At 44.2% G+C, this 13,758-nt stretch overlaps 2 protein-coding genes across 2 annotated transcripts in view; one reads left to right on the forward strand and one right to left on the reverse strand.

Annotated features, from left to right (window-relative positions):
* The first annotated feature begins 973 nt into the window (after positions 1-973).
* The window catches only part of LOC142312117 (uncharacterized), a 52,300-nt gene continuing 39,515 nt past the window's right edge, over positions 974-13,758 (forward strand). The window contains exons 1-3 of the mRNA XM_075351002.1: positions 974-1,085; positions 1,773-1,896; positions 1,980-2,077. Coding sequence (XP_075207117.1) covers positions 1,062-1,085; positions 1,773-1,896; positions 1,980-2,077 — 246 coding nt within the window. The 5' untranslated portion in view covers positions 974-1,061. The remainder of the gene's footprint in view (positions 1,086-1,772; positions 1,897-1,979; positions 2,078-13,758) is intronic.
* Positions 9,503-12,373, reverse strand: LOC142310553 (uncharacterized). The gene is given in 4 exon segments (XM_075348073.1): positions 9,503-9,937; positions 9,940-10,841; positions 10,844-10,908; positions 12,282-12,373. Coding segments are annotated over 4 exon segments (1,494 nt in total).

Below are 13,758 nucleotides of genomic sequence, written 5' to 3' on the forward strand. Positions count from 1 at the left end.
AACGTAGAGAAATACTTTGGCGTAGTGTTGGGGCTCTTCTGCATTGATCAATTCAGTAGCTAAATTTCTCTTTATTCATATATTCATGGCAGTAATGCAGGTTCCATTTTTCACATTTCATTCTTACAATTAGCTATTGAATTTTTCATGTCAGTATTCACACAGCAGTTTCTGCTATTCCATGTATTCCCCTTCCATAGTCACTGGTGTGCATACCTTAATCAGCTAGTTGGTGACGCCCCGGGGGGCATGGTGCTGGGAATGATGAAAGTAAAAGTGCACACACTCTGCAGCCTCCGTCGGGCTGGGCCTCCCAGCTCATGGGCCCCATAGCAGTGGCGTGGCCTGTTTCTATGGCTGCTACACCACTGCTAATGTGATAGATTACAGCTCGGAAAACTTTCATATAGGAGACCCGAGGACAGTCTGTGTATAGTGCTCCAATCTTAGACTGATTTCTATGGATGTCGGAATGAGACTTGAGCAATTCAAATTATGTTCTAGTGTACATGGTACATACATGTACACATTATATCTCCTTATATCTTCAACATATTATATGCTGAACTGTATTATTACATGGAACCTTTTATGATGTTACATTGTCTCATTTTCTCCCCATTGAGGTCCCTATAATATCAGATCCTCTCAGTGGAGATCTTCTATATAAGAGAATTCTCCTGATTGACCCATCCAGGATGGATAGAGACGGGGACAAGATGGCGGAGAGGATATTACACCTCACCCTAGAGATCCTCTTCCGGCTTACTGGAGAGGTGAGAGATTCTGATGGCGTCACATTACATCATTCTTATCTATGGGAATAACAGATGGACAGAACTGGAGAGGTGAGGACTCTGGAAATGTCTGTAGTGAGATGTATTAATGTGTCTCTCCATAACCAGGATTACACAGTAGTGAAGAAGACCTCTAGTGAGCGCTGTCAGGACCCTGTGTCTGAGAGATGGAGAAGACCCCTGAGCCCAATCACGGGGCCTCCACCTCACCCCCTGATACATGAGGACATCAATGACCAGAAGATCCTAGAACTCACCTACAAGATGATTGAGCTGCTGACTGGAGAGGTGACACTGCTGGGAATGGTGGGACATGGTAGCACAAGGCATAATTAAATAACCATTTACATTAAATAATTAAATAAATAAATTAATAAAGAAAGAGACACAGACAGTGTATGGATGAAAAATGGCCATGATGGTTTATTAAGAGTAACCAATAAAATCCATTAATCATCAAATATACCAACAACATATAAACATATTTTTTAAAACGTAAATGCATAATGTTACACCATTATGCAACCAAATACACAATTAACAAGCAAATCCACCCAGAAGACCTGAGTGATTTTTCCCTCTAATAAAACATCACGAAAGAAAAACAAAAAACACTATACAAAGGGTGGGCAGGCGGGGGTCTCATCAATCTTCATGAGCTGGACTGCCAGCTGACCAGTCTGTCACTCATATATATACTGTTATTTCCCGCACAAATTTTTGAACTACCAATCACACCCCAGGAAAAAAGGCGCGCAACAGCTGGTTCAAACCAGTTCTCTCAGCTGTCCGCGTTACGTCACCTCACCTGACAATCATCTAATAAATTAACCATTTCTTTCCCAACTTGCTCCTAAACTGAACTTCACATGCCTGTGCGACCATGGCAACCCCCCGCTAATCGCTATAGGGTTTTTTCATTATACAGTAACGCTATGAAGGGATCGGGGGTGATGGTATCATTGTATTTGTCAGGTTTCTATAAGGTGTGAGGATGTCACCGTCTATTTCTCCATGGATGAGTGGGAGTATTTAGAAGGACACAAAAATCTGTACAAGGACGTCATGATGGAGGATCCCCAGCCCCTCACATCACCAGGTAATAGACAGGACTAAATACAAACGACCTATAATTATCTGTATGTAAAGAATGAATTCAGTCCCTGTATGTGTTTCCTCCAGTTCTATCCAGTAAGAGGACAACACCAGAGAGATGTCCCCGTCCTCTTCTTCCACAGGTCTGTAACCAAGAAAATCCCAATGTTCCTCAGGATCATCAGGTAGATGGAGAGAAGGTGCCATATAATCTCCTATGATGTGTAGACGGCTGTGAAGGTCTTGTGCTCAGTCTTGTTTTATCCTCCAGTATTATATGTTTTATACTTGTGTAATGAGAGCGATGGAGATGGCAGGATTAGAGCTGATCATGAATGAGACTTCTCCATATGTCTGTAATTGTGTACACCTATATGTATACTCCTGGATGTATATGGGAAATGACTTCGCCTGACAGCTATTTTACTTGACATCACCATACATAGCAACATTTGACTCAGCCGAGCGCTCCAGTGTTCTCTGTAAGGCGGGCTTTGCACACTACGACATCGCAGGTGCGATGTCGGTGGGGTCAAGTCGAAAGTGACGCACTTCCTGCGTCACTCTCGACATCGTAGTGTGTAAATCCTAGATGATACGATTAACGAGCGCAAAATCGTTGTAATCATATCATTGGTGTAGCATCGGCGAATTCCATAATTACACTGACGTGATGGTCCGATGTTGTTCCTCGCTCCTGCGGCAGCACACATCGCTGTGTGTGAAGTCGCAGAAGCGAGGAAAATCTCCTACCTGCGTCACCGCGGCTCCCGTTGGCTATGCGGAAAGAAGGAGGTGGGCGGGATGTTTACATCCCGCTCATCTCCGCCCCTCCGCTCCTATTGGCCGCCTGCTGTGTGACGTCGCAGTGACGCCGCACGACCCGCCCCCTTAATAAGGAGGCGGTTCGCCGGCCAGAGCGACGTCGCATGGCAGGTGAGTCCATGTGAAGCTGCCGTAGCGATAATATTCGCTACAGCAGCTATCACAATGATATCACGACGGGAACTATCGCGCTCGGCATCGCAGCATTGGCTTGCGATGTCGCAGCGTGCAAAGTACCCCTAAGAGAGGCGATGCCAGATTTCTTTGGCAGTGGCTTATCTGTCAGAGAGCAAAATCATTAGCAGACCGAAATTGGACATGCCAAATCCTTATACCTGCCATCATCTTTTGGGGGAGATTCGAGAGGCCTCCATACTTATTAGAAAGTTGGCTGATATTGAAGAGTTTAGTCAACATTAGTCTTATGTCTATTGGTTGTTAGAAGTAACATTTTTATCAGGGCTGTGTCATCTATAAGGTATTGTGCTTGGTTTGAACAGTCACTTTACATTGAACGACTCCCTTTAAGTTCTTGAAATGAAGAGGTAATAATATAGGTTATCTCCTAAACAATATTTATCAACTAATTATAAAATAGGTGATTAATTTATAATCACTGCGGTCCTGCTGAGTGGTATACAGCTGTTGTACTCCACTAAACATTCAGAAAAGAACTTTACATAGGTGTATAATTATTATATTTTTCTAAAAAAAACATGTAAGCACTTTTTTTTTTTGTTTTCTTAAAACCCTCAATGATTTGCTATGCGACCAACTATTAGGGGTACTTTGCACACTACGATATCGCAGCTGCGATGTCGGTGGGGTCAAATCGAAAGTGATGCACATCCGGCGTCGCTGTCGACATCGGAGTGAGTAAATCGTTTTTGATACGATTAACGAGCGCAAAAGCGTCGAAATCATATCATCGCTGTAGTGTCGGTCATTTCCATAATGTCGCGACAGGTACGATGTTGTTCCTCGTTCCTGCGGCAGCACACATCGCTGTGTGAGAAGCCGCAGGAGCGAGGAACATCTCCTTACCTGCGTCCCGCGGCTCACGCCGGCTATGCGGAAGGACAGAGGTGGGCGGGATGTTTACGTCCTGCTTATCTCCGCCCCTCTGCTTCTATTGGCCGCCTGCCGTGTGACATCACCGTGACGCTGCACGACCCGCCCCCTTAGGAAGGAGGCGGTTTGCCGGCCAGAGCGACGTCGCAGGGCAGGCAAGTGCATGTGAAGCTTCCGTAGCGATAATGTTCACTACGGCAGCTATCACAAGATATCGCAGCTGCGACGGGGGCAGGGACTATCGCGCTCGGCATCGCTACCATCGGCTTGCGATGTCGTAGTGTGCAAAGTACCCCTTAAGGTAGACAGCTCCACAGATAAATAGTCCTCATGATAAAGAAGCCTTGTCTCTTCTGGAGATTGAACTTTTTACAAGTTAATCATGTTCCTTCTTAGATGTCTGTTCTCAAGACTAAAAGTCTATATAATTAATATCCTTCGTGTATCTTCTCACACTTGTGGATCTTCTTTGTACCTTTTCTAGCTCCAGGGCATCTTTTCTAGGAACTGGTGCCCAGAACTGAGCTGTATATTTCAGATGAGTCCTGTGAGTCTATACCTCTTTTAATACAGGACAATATCTTGCTCGCTTTTTTTTTTAATCAATAATTTTTATTTTTTTTTACATATCATAACATAAACATGAGATAGACATTAATCACAATTGGGTCATAATAACATTGTGTTCTTTTGTGTTATCTCTCTTTAAACTATAAATCAAGAACCTTGAACTTCCCTAGCCCTGCCCCCAACTCACGCAGCCAGCTTCTTTTCTGACTTTATAGAGGTGGTCCACTCCACCCCGGAAATACCAACTCCCATTCTTCATGTCTAACAGCATAGGTTCTTCTTCCTTCTAATTATCTATGGGTACTTTCAACTTTCCCAACGAGCCATTTATGTCCTGCAGTAAATACCATGTCGTTGATCTAAATGGTGTCATGTAGTTAGTTATTTCTGTTTCAGTGTGATAACGCAGCAAAAATGCCCTCCATTTTGTTATAAATGTTTTAATTCCTTGCTCCTTACTTCGTTCTGCCTCCCGCCAGTCTAGATTGAGTAAGGCTTTAGGCTATGTGTGCACGTTGCGTCGGAGTACCTGCAGTTTATTCTGCACGTTTTCCTTCCCTTGGTTTTTGACCAAATGGCTTTTGACCATTTTTTAGCGCTAAAAACGCATGCGTTTTTACCGCGTTTTTAGTGCGTTTTTAGCGCTTTTTACCTGCGTTTTCACCTGCGTTTCTGCAGATGCGTTTTGTAGATCAAGACACTGAGAAATAAAGTTGAAATAGTCAAAAAGAATGAAAAAAGAGAAAAAAAGTATAAAATTAACTATTAATAAAACTATATGGGAAATTATCAATTTTAATGAAAAAATAGTGGTTATGCACATTTTATCAGAAAAATAGGTGAAGTTTATAATTTTTTAACATTTAAATTTTCGGTTATTGTGTGTGTGTAAAGGAACATTAGAACCCATTAATTTTTGTCCAGAAAAGCATGCGTTTTTGGAGCCAAAAACGCAGTGGAAAAGCAGGTAAAAAGCATGAAAAACGCAGGAATTGTGATTTTGATTGCGTTTTGCCATTTCTCATTGACTCCAATGTTAAGGAAACGCTGCAGAAATGGCAAAAACAACTGACATGCTGCTTCTTTTTCAGCATGGTTTTTGACCACAAATATGCAAATTAAACGCTGCAGAAAAAAAAGCAAAGTGCAGACAGGATTTCTGCTTTTCCCATAGACTTTGCTGGCAATCAAAAACGCATGCGTTTTAGCGCAAAAACGCTGCTGCTAAAAACGCTGCAGAAACGCGGAAAAAAACGCAACGTGCGAACATAGCCTAAAGCTACCCGATAATCTCGCCAAATTCAGGTAGCTGGTCATCTAGCCAGTGCTTTAGGATTAATCGTTAAACCATTAGGCATATAGAGTGAAACAAAATCGGACTAGCTCCCCCTCCCTCCATAGATTTCTCACCCTCGCCTGACTCACAGTGGAATAGGTATCTCAGTGGACTCAGAGGTATGTTTTTCTTCCACAACCTCTCCGCCATATTTCTTATGTTTTCCCATAAAGCTCTTACTGTTGGGCAGTCCCAAAGACCATGGAAAAGATCTGCATCTCTGAGCTTACATTTTGGGCAATGTATTATACGTTCCCTCATTGCAGCTGACGCCGGGATGTTGAATGTTATGATTGCCCTGTGCATAATTCGGAACTGCGTATCCCTCCACACCGCTCAGTACACTTTTCCTCAAGATTCTCCATCCATCTAAAATTTGTTGTCCTATCTCCATACCTGTCCCTCCCAATTGCTGCACCCAACTTTTAAAAATTTGATCTGGCTCTTTCTGGATAAAAATCCCTTTGAACCATCTATATAATGCTGTTATGGTTGTTGTTTTTTCTCCCATGGGAAAAAGAAAGTCGTCCATGACACGCGTTTCTTCCTCGACCCGCACCAGTAGGGACATTACCAAACCCTTTATTTGCCCGTATTGTAACGCCTGGTGTGCCCTCAGCCCAAATTTATCTACTATCTCCTTTTGCCTCATCCATCTGTTTTCTTCCTTATGAAGCAAATGTGCTACCTTTTGTATCCCTTTTTCCCTCCACTCCTGTAACAAGCTGTTTTCCCTCAAAGCCGTGAAGGTGGGGTTCCCCCATAATGGCAAATGCTTGGAAATTCGCCATGATAGTTTTAACATCCTCCGTATTTCTTTCCACGCTGCAATTGTATCTTGGAAGATCACTGTTTGCTTGATTTTAGTGGGAAGGAGGCCCTGTGGTGTATGTAAGAGTGCTACTATGTTCCATGGGTGAGCATACGCTTTTTCCAATTCCACATCCGAATGCCAAGAAGTATCTTTCAACCAATCCACTATATGTCTGGCCATACAAACTAGATTGTACCCCCGTATATTTGGTAAATTTGTGCCTCCCTCCTCCTTGGCCATCATAAGGGTTTGCAGTTTTATTTGGGGGCGACGACCTTTCCATATGAATTTTCTAATTGCTACTTCTATTTTCCATATGTCGTTATGCTTTAGCAACGTTGGGATGGTTTGTAAGGGATATAGTAGTTTTGAGATACTCATCATCTTCAATAGGTGTATTCTCCCCAGGAGGCTAAGAGGTAGGTTCTGCCATCTCTCCAGCTCTGTGATTATTTTAGTTATTCCCGGGGGGGAAATTCAAATTATACACCCAATCTATTTTCCGCCCCATTTTTATACCCAAGTATTTTATGCTTTTTTTGGCTAAGGGGATATCGCACACTTTTTCACCTCTGTTTTTCTGTTCATCTCTTTCCCTAAGATAAAGTACCCCGCACTTCGCTTTATTTAACACAAACCCAGAAAAAGTACCAAACTCATCCAACAAGTCTAGTACCCTCGGCAAGTCTCTCTCCACATCGGCCATAAAAAGTATAATGTCATCTGCAAAGTATGCAGCTTTTAGAGTTTTGCTCCCTATCTTAATTCCTTTGTATGGTCCATGTTGTTCTAGTAACCGTGCCAATGATTCCAACGCCAAGTCAAAGAGTAGAGGAGATAATAGGCACCCTTGGCGTGTCCCCTTTTGCAACGAGAAAACGCTCGACAAGTGGCCCGGTATTTGCACTCTCGCCAGCGGGTTGCTGTAAATCTCTCTTATATAGGCTCTGAACTGACCTTCCAAGCCCACCTTGTCCAATACTTTTTCCAACCAGCCCCACTGCACATTGTTGAATGCCTTCTCCGCATCCAGAGTCACCAGCGCCGGCTTCCCTCTCTCCTCCACATCCTTGCCTACGGCGTCGATCGCCAACAGCGTCCGCCTGATATTTGTAACTGCGCTTCTCCCTTTAATGAAACCAACTTGCGCCGGAGCTATTATTGCTGGCAGGACTTCTGCTAGTCTATTCGCCATAACTTTGGAAATTATTTTTATATCTTGGTTGATGAGGGAAATTGGCCTATATGATGCTGGGTTTTCCGGATTTTTACCGTCTTTCGGTATGAGGTTAATATGTGCTAGATTTGACCCCTCTATCTTGCTCGCTTTTTATAAGCCACTGATTGACATTGCATGCTGTTATTTTGTTGTTGATCTACAAGCACATGAAGATCCTTCTTTACAAGTGACTCTCCTAGTTTTTCTCCACCTATAACGTATGATAACTATATATTATTAGTGTCCATGTTCATAACTTTACTTTGAACTTCATCTGCCAAGAGGATGCTCACACACTCCGTTTGTACAAGTCAACGTATAACTTATGAACTTCCCCCATAGACTGCACTACATTACATACTGTAGTTTGGTGAAGGGCCGGAGGTATTGCCTAAGGCCCCCATCCACAAAGGAGGCCCCATGCTTCTGCAGCTCATGCATGAAGTGGACAGAGGATGTACAGCATTACTTACAGAGAGTGTATAATGCTGTACATCCTCCATAGTCCTGCTACTTCTGTTTTTGCTAGTGTCTGGCCAGCAGTTGAGATGGAGTGAAGGACCCGGATTACAGCAGTGTGCATACAGGAAAAGAAGCTGCCTGCAATCCTGTCTCTGATGTGTCTCTTTTCTCATCATTATATCTGAACCCTCCTCAACACTGGACCTGGCATGTGGTGTGGCAGATCTAAAAAAGGAGGGTAGTTGTATGTGTATGTTATATTATTATCTTTAGAGCACCATTCATTCTATGGTGCTTGTATATAATGGGTTACATACTAAACACAAAATATAAATTTAAATGAAGAAACTGATAGTGACAGATGTGAGAGGGTCCTGCCCTTGCGGGCTTACATTCTACACGGTAATGGGGAAGGAGACACTAGGTTAGGGGGTTTGCAGCAGCTCTGGTGGTGGTAAGGCTGCAGCGGTGTCATTGCAGGCTGTAAGTTTTTCTAAGAAATGGGTTTTCAAGTTCCATCTGAAAGTTTTGAATGTGGTGGATAATCGGACATGTTAGGGCACAGGTCTTGTGAACACATTCGGATTGGGTTCCGGTTTGGGGCTCCCTCTTGTGGCCAGTGCTGGTAGAGTTGTTCTGCGTAACAGAAGCCAGACAGCTGACGATTGGAAATCAGGCTGCTCAGACTGGGCCTTGTTAGGTTGACCCCTAAATGAGTCACAACTGTTGCCAGTGATGACCGAATGCGGAGAGGGTCCCGGTCACCCCCTCAGCTTCTCTGAACCTCAATAAGATACAGACAGAGACAGGTATCTGCACATAAGGTTAGAGTGTGCGCTCTGAACTCCGAAGTTTATTGCACATACAGGTTTTTATCAAGCTAATAGGGGCGCAGCTATGTTGTGTACAAAAGCATAAATTTCGTTTCTCAGCAAATCATAATTGTCTTTGGCAAAGTATAACTTTATTCATCCTTGGCAGAGCATAATTTTATCTGTCCTTGGCTTTTCTCAGCGACTAGAGCGTAGATGGATCAGTTTGTGCTTCTTGCAAGCGGCGTGGATGTTTATCTACTCTTTCCTCACAATCCCCCCTTTGGCGTGCGTGATGAGACTGGATCCTATCGAGAAGCTGGAATAGCAGGCTGGTCACCGGATACTGTCCAAGCCGCGGGTTGCCTGGGGGTGTGAAGTCTTCAAATCCACATCCATCCTCCGGGTGCTGAGCCTGCATACCTCCCGATAGAGTCACATCATAATACGCCAAGGTGATTCTAAGGGAAAGAGCAGAAAAAAGGGTATATGTTAGAAATTTCATATTGGTGCTGAATAATTACTATCTTCGCATTTCTTCACGCAGCAGGAAAACAAAGCCATTAGCAATTTAAACACTACATAGGCCACTAATAGGCAGAGTAACACTTGGAATACTGATTGCAGTATCCCGATTAACCATCCTCCTATTCCTTTAAACCAGTTTGCGGGGTTGAACATTGAAAATGTATTGCTCCACCATGCATCCGAGCTCCTGAGTACCTCCTCATCATGTTTTTTTCTTAACTTTTGTATCTCAGTTAGGCTGGCTTGCGCTTTTAAGGTTCCTTTTGGGTCTATGTAGTGACAGCAGCTGGGACCTATTATTTGGCACATCCCCCCTTGGGCCGCTGTGAGGTAATCCAGTACCAAAGTATGTTGGTTGGTTACAATGATTAATTGTCTCTGTATGGCAATGGTACTATTTACTGCTTGACTGCTTGGAGAACCTCGAAAATTTGATCGTCAAGATAATCGGTGCTTTCCACCAGCTTATCATACATCTGCATTATCATAGGGTAGAGGAAAAGGGTACTGAAAAATTTGTTAGCGTGGCTCATTTGAACCACATGGGGTCGGCCAGTAGGCCTGTCTTTGTTATCTGCCGCTCTCTTTACCAGTAGGTGGAGAGGCATTTTTCCTGCCGGTATATCAGTGGTATTGATAATGAAGGTGGCAGGTGTCAAACGGGCTAGGGTGCAAGTGCCATTTACTCCCACTGGTAGCCATTTGTAGGCGTTGTAGCCACAAATCCAGTAGGTTTGTGGCGGGAGGTCCGAGATGGCAGAATGTTGTTGTATAAGTCTATGTACTATATCTATAAAGGCTGATATGTTTCTCAGCATACACCATCCGGGAAGTTGGCCTAGGGGACTACAATACCCTGCCGACTGTTCACCACAGGTTTCTCGGCCAGGCACATATGGGTCAGAATCATTGCACCATAAATTTCCGGGTTTGGAATAACAAGTGTCAATTGTGCCTTCTGGAAACAATGAATTGTATGCCCACCTGTGGTCATGCAGATGTCTCTCTAACAAGAAAGGTTTAAATGCATCTGTACTGTCAGAGGTTCGCCCAAAAATTATTTTAATTCCTTCCTTCGGGATGTTACCTACAATAGGTGTTTTTGTGAAATTACGAGGTACCCAGCTGTTTCCTTTTAAGGCTAAATATTGTTGGGTTCCGGGAAGCCCAGTAGTAAGGTTGCCTTGCCACCAGGGGAAATCTACACATCCTACTATTGGTATGGGTACACTAGTGTTCCACAATTTTTGATACTTTGTGTCATTGACTGATAGTCTATTGAAACAGTCTCCCCATTGGAACACCTCTTTATTGGTACTGGTATGGCCAAGTAAGGCATAGAAGAGGCTGTCACAGGTGCGTGTGTACATATCCACAGTCTGTGATCTCAAGTCTTTCTGCTAACACTTCATAGTGGGTCTCAAATGAATTCTGCCTTGGTGTCAAAGGCCCTAAAAAGGAAGTACACATAGAAATACTTATCAGCAGTATTAGGCCTTCTTGCAGTGACTAGCATGGACCCATTTCGATCTCCCCTCTAGTTTGACGGAGGTTGGTGTGGTCAGCTGGACAATCAAAGGTCCTTCGAATCATGGCTCGAGGGTCTTTCTCACGTGCCTCTTCAGGCAGACCCGGTAACCAGGTTTTAGGGAGTGGGTTCCTGGAACGGCATCGGGATCGGGTAGAGAAGAATAGATCCTTTGGTGGGTTTCAGTTAGTTTCTGCTGCAGGGAGATAACATAAGACGTTAGGCTATCACATTGCAGTTGTAATTCCTGCGGGAAGTAGCATCCTAATCTGGGTGCCCTTCCAAAAAGTATTTCGAATGGTAAGAGCCTGTGCTTTCCCTGCGGGGTGGTCCTTATAGAGTAAAGAGCTATGGGGAGACATTCTTTCCAAGGTCTACCAGTCTCCTCCACTGCCTTAGCTAGTTTGAGCTTTAGAGTTCCGTTTAACCTTTCCACCTTTCCTGATGACTGTGGGTGGTAAGGTGTATGTAAGGCTGACTGAATGCCTAACAGGGAACAGGTATTCTGGAAAATTTGTCCAGTAAAATGGGTACCTCGGTCTGACTCTATGACTTCGGGGAGTCCAAACCGGGGTACCAGCTCACAGGTGAATTTCTTTGCTGTGACTTTGGCCGTGGCTGAGCTGACAGGGTAGGCCTCTGGCCATCCTGAGAAGAGGTCTACACAGACAAGTACAAATTCATAGATGCCATGTCTTGGCAGTTGGATATAGTCTATTTGTACTCTTTGGAATGGGGCAAACGTCTTTGGCATGTGTCTTTGCAGGATTTTTGTTAGTTGGCCTGGATTATGCTGTTGACAGATCTGACAAGCATTTATTCTCTGGGAGGCGCATTGTCTGAACCCGGGGGCTACCCAACGAGGTTGCATCTGGTTCATGATTGAATTTGTGCTACCGTGCGTAGGGTAGTGGAGTATTTGGAAAATGGCAGGGAACCAACTGCGTGGCAGGACAGAAAGTCTGTTTAGGCGCCAAATCCCGTCCACTTTTTGTGCCCCCTTGGCCCGCCATCCGGCCTTTTCTTACAGAGAGGTTCTGCATTTTTTCCTCCGTCGTTGACACTGTTTCCGTCTCATTCAAAGGGAGTAAGGCTGCTTGTTTTGCTGCTTGGTCGGCCAAATGATTTCCCCTAGCCTCAGGTGTTTGGTCCTTGGTGTGGGCAGCAATCATTATGATTGCCAACTGCTTTGGTTTCAAGGCTACTTCCATTAGTTTTTTTTACTGAGGCTCCATGCCTGATGGAATTTCCTGCCGCTGAGAGGAATCCTCTAGTTTGCCAGATGGTGCCAAAATCTTACACAATGCCGTGTTCATAGGCTGAGTCCGTGTAGATGTTCGCTGTTCATTCTTCCAAAAACTCAATTGCCCAGATGAGGGCGAGACGTTCTGCTTCTTGGGGAGATATGTGCGGAGGTAGTGGCTGCCTGGTTATGACTTCATGTAGGGTTACTACCGCAAATCCGGTGTGAAATTTGCCTGTTTCGTCGGCATATCTACTACCATCCACAAAAAGTTTGAAGTCTGGATTTGCAAGTGGTGTTGTTTGAATATTGTGCAGGGACTTCGCCTCATGTTGAATGAGTTCTTGACAATCATGGTCAAATGGTGCGCTGTTATGTTTGTCACTCTCTTCCTCTGTCTCCCCTTCTAAACTGGTGAAGATCAGCAAGGTTTAGACTGGTAACTCGAGCGAATGAGACGTTTGGGGGTAGTAACATTGCACATTGAAGTCTGACTTGTCTTGCCATGGAGAGGTGTTTCAGCTGCACTTGGTTGAGAACAGCATAGATATCATGGCTGGTAAGGATGGTGGTCGGAAAATCGAGTGAGATTTCGGATGCTTTCTGCAGTATGTTTGAAACGGACACAGGTTGGTGCTGCTCTGGTGACTGTGTCGAATTGAGAGGAGTAGTACCCGATTGTATGATGTTTTTCTGTCTTCTGGGTTAGTACTCCTACGGTAAATCCTTGAAGTTCTGCTACGAACAGGTAAAAGTTGAGATCGTAATTTGGTAGTGCCAAAGCAGGAGCATCAATCACTAGTTCCTTGAGCTGTCGGAAGCTTTGTCGAGCTTCTTCTGTAAGGAAGAATGGAACATTCTTGGTGCAATCATATAATGGTTGCATGAGTAATGACGCATTGGGAATCCATTGTCTGCAGAATGATATTAGTCCTAAAAATCCTCTGAGTTGTTTGAGGTTCCCAGGGATGCTTGCTTTCCTGATCACTTCTTGTCTGTCTGGGCTGAGATGTTTTTGTTCTACAGAGAGACAATGACCCAGGAAAGTGACCCTTGTCTTGCAGAATTGTAACTTGTCCTTACTCGCTTTGTATCCTGATTCTGCCAGGAAGGTTAGAAGACTTATTGAAGCCTTTTTACATTCTTCTTAGCTTGGACAGCAAAGTAGAAGGTCATCCACGTACTGGAGAAGAACACAGTGCTCAGGGGGCTGCCAGCCTTGAAGGACACTACTCATAGCCTGAGTATATAGAGTAGGGGAATGCTGCATCCCTTGTGGCAGCCTTGTCCACGTGTATTGGTTTTGTTTATGCGTGAATGCAAAGAGGTCTTGACATGCTGTATCCAATGGCAAGATCTATGACCGTGTAATGGGTAGAAGTAGCCGGCACCTGTGTGAGTAGAGTATGTGGGTTGGGAACAACTGGAGTGAGGGGCTCCAATATTGAGTTTACTGCT

Source organism: Anomaloglossus baeobatrachus, chromosome 5 (genome assembly GCF_048569485.1).
Source record: "Anomaloglossus baeobatrachus isolate aAnoBae1 chromosome 5, aAnoBae1.hap1, whole genome shotgun sequence".
Lineage (NCBI taxonomy): Eukaryota > Metazoa > Chordata > Amphibia > Anura > Aromobatidae > Anomaloglossus > Anomaloglossus baeobatrachus.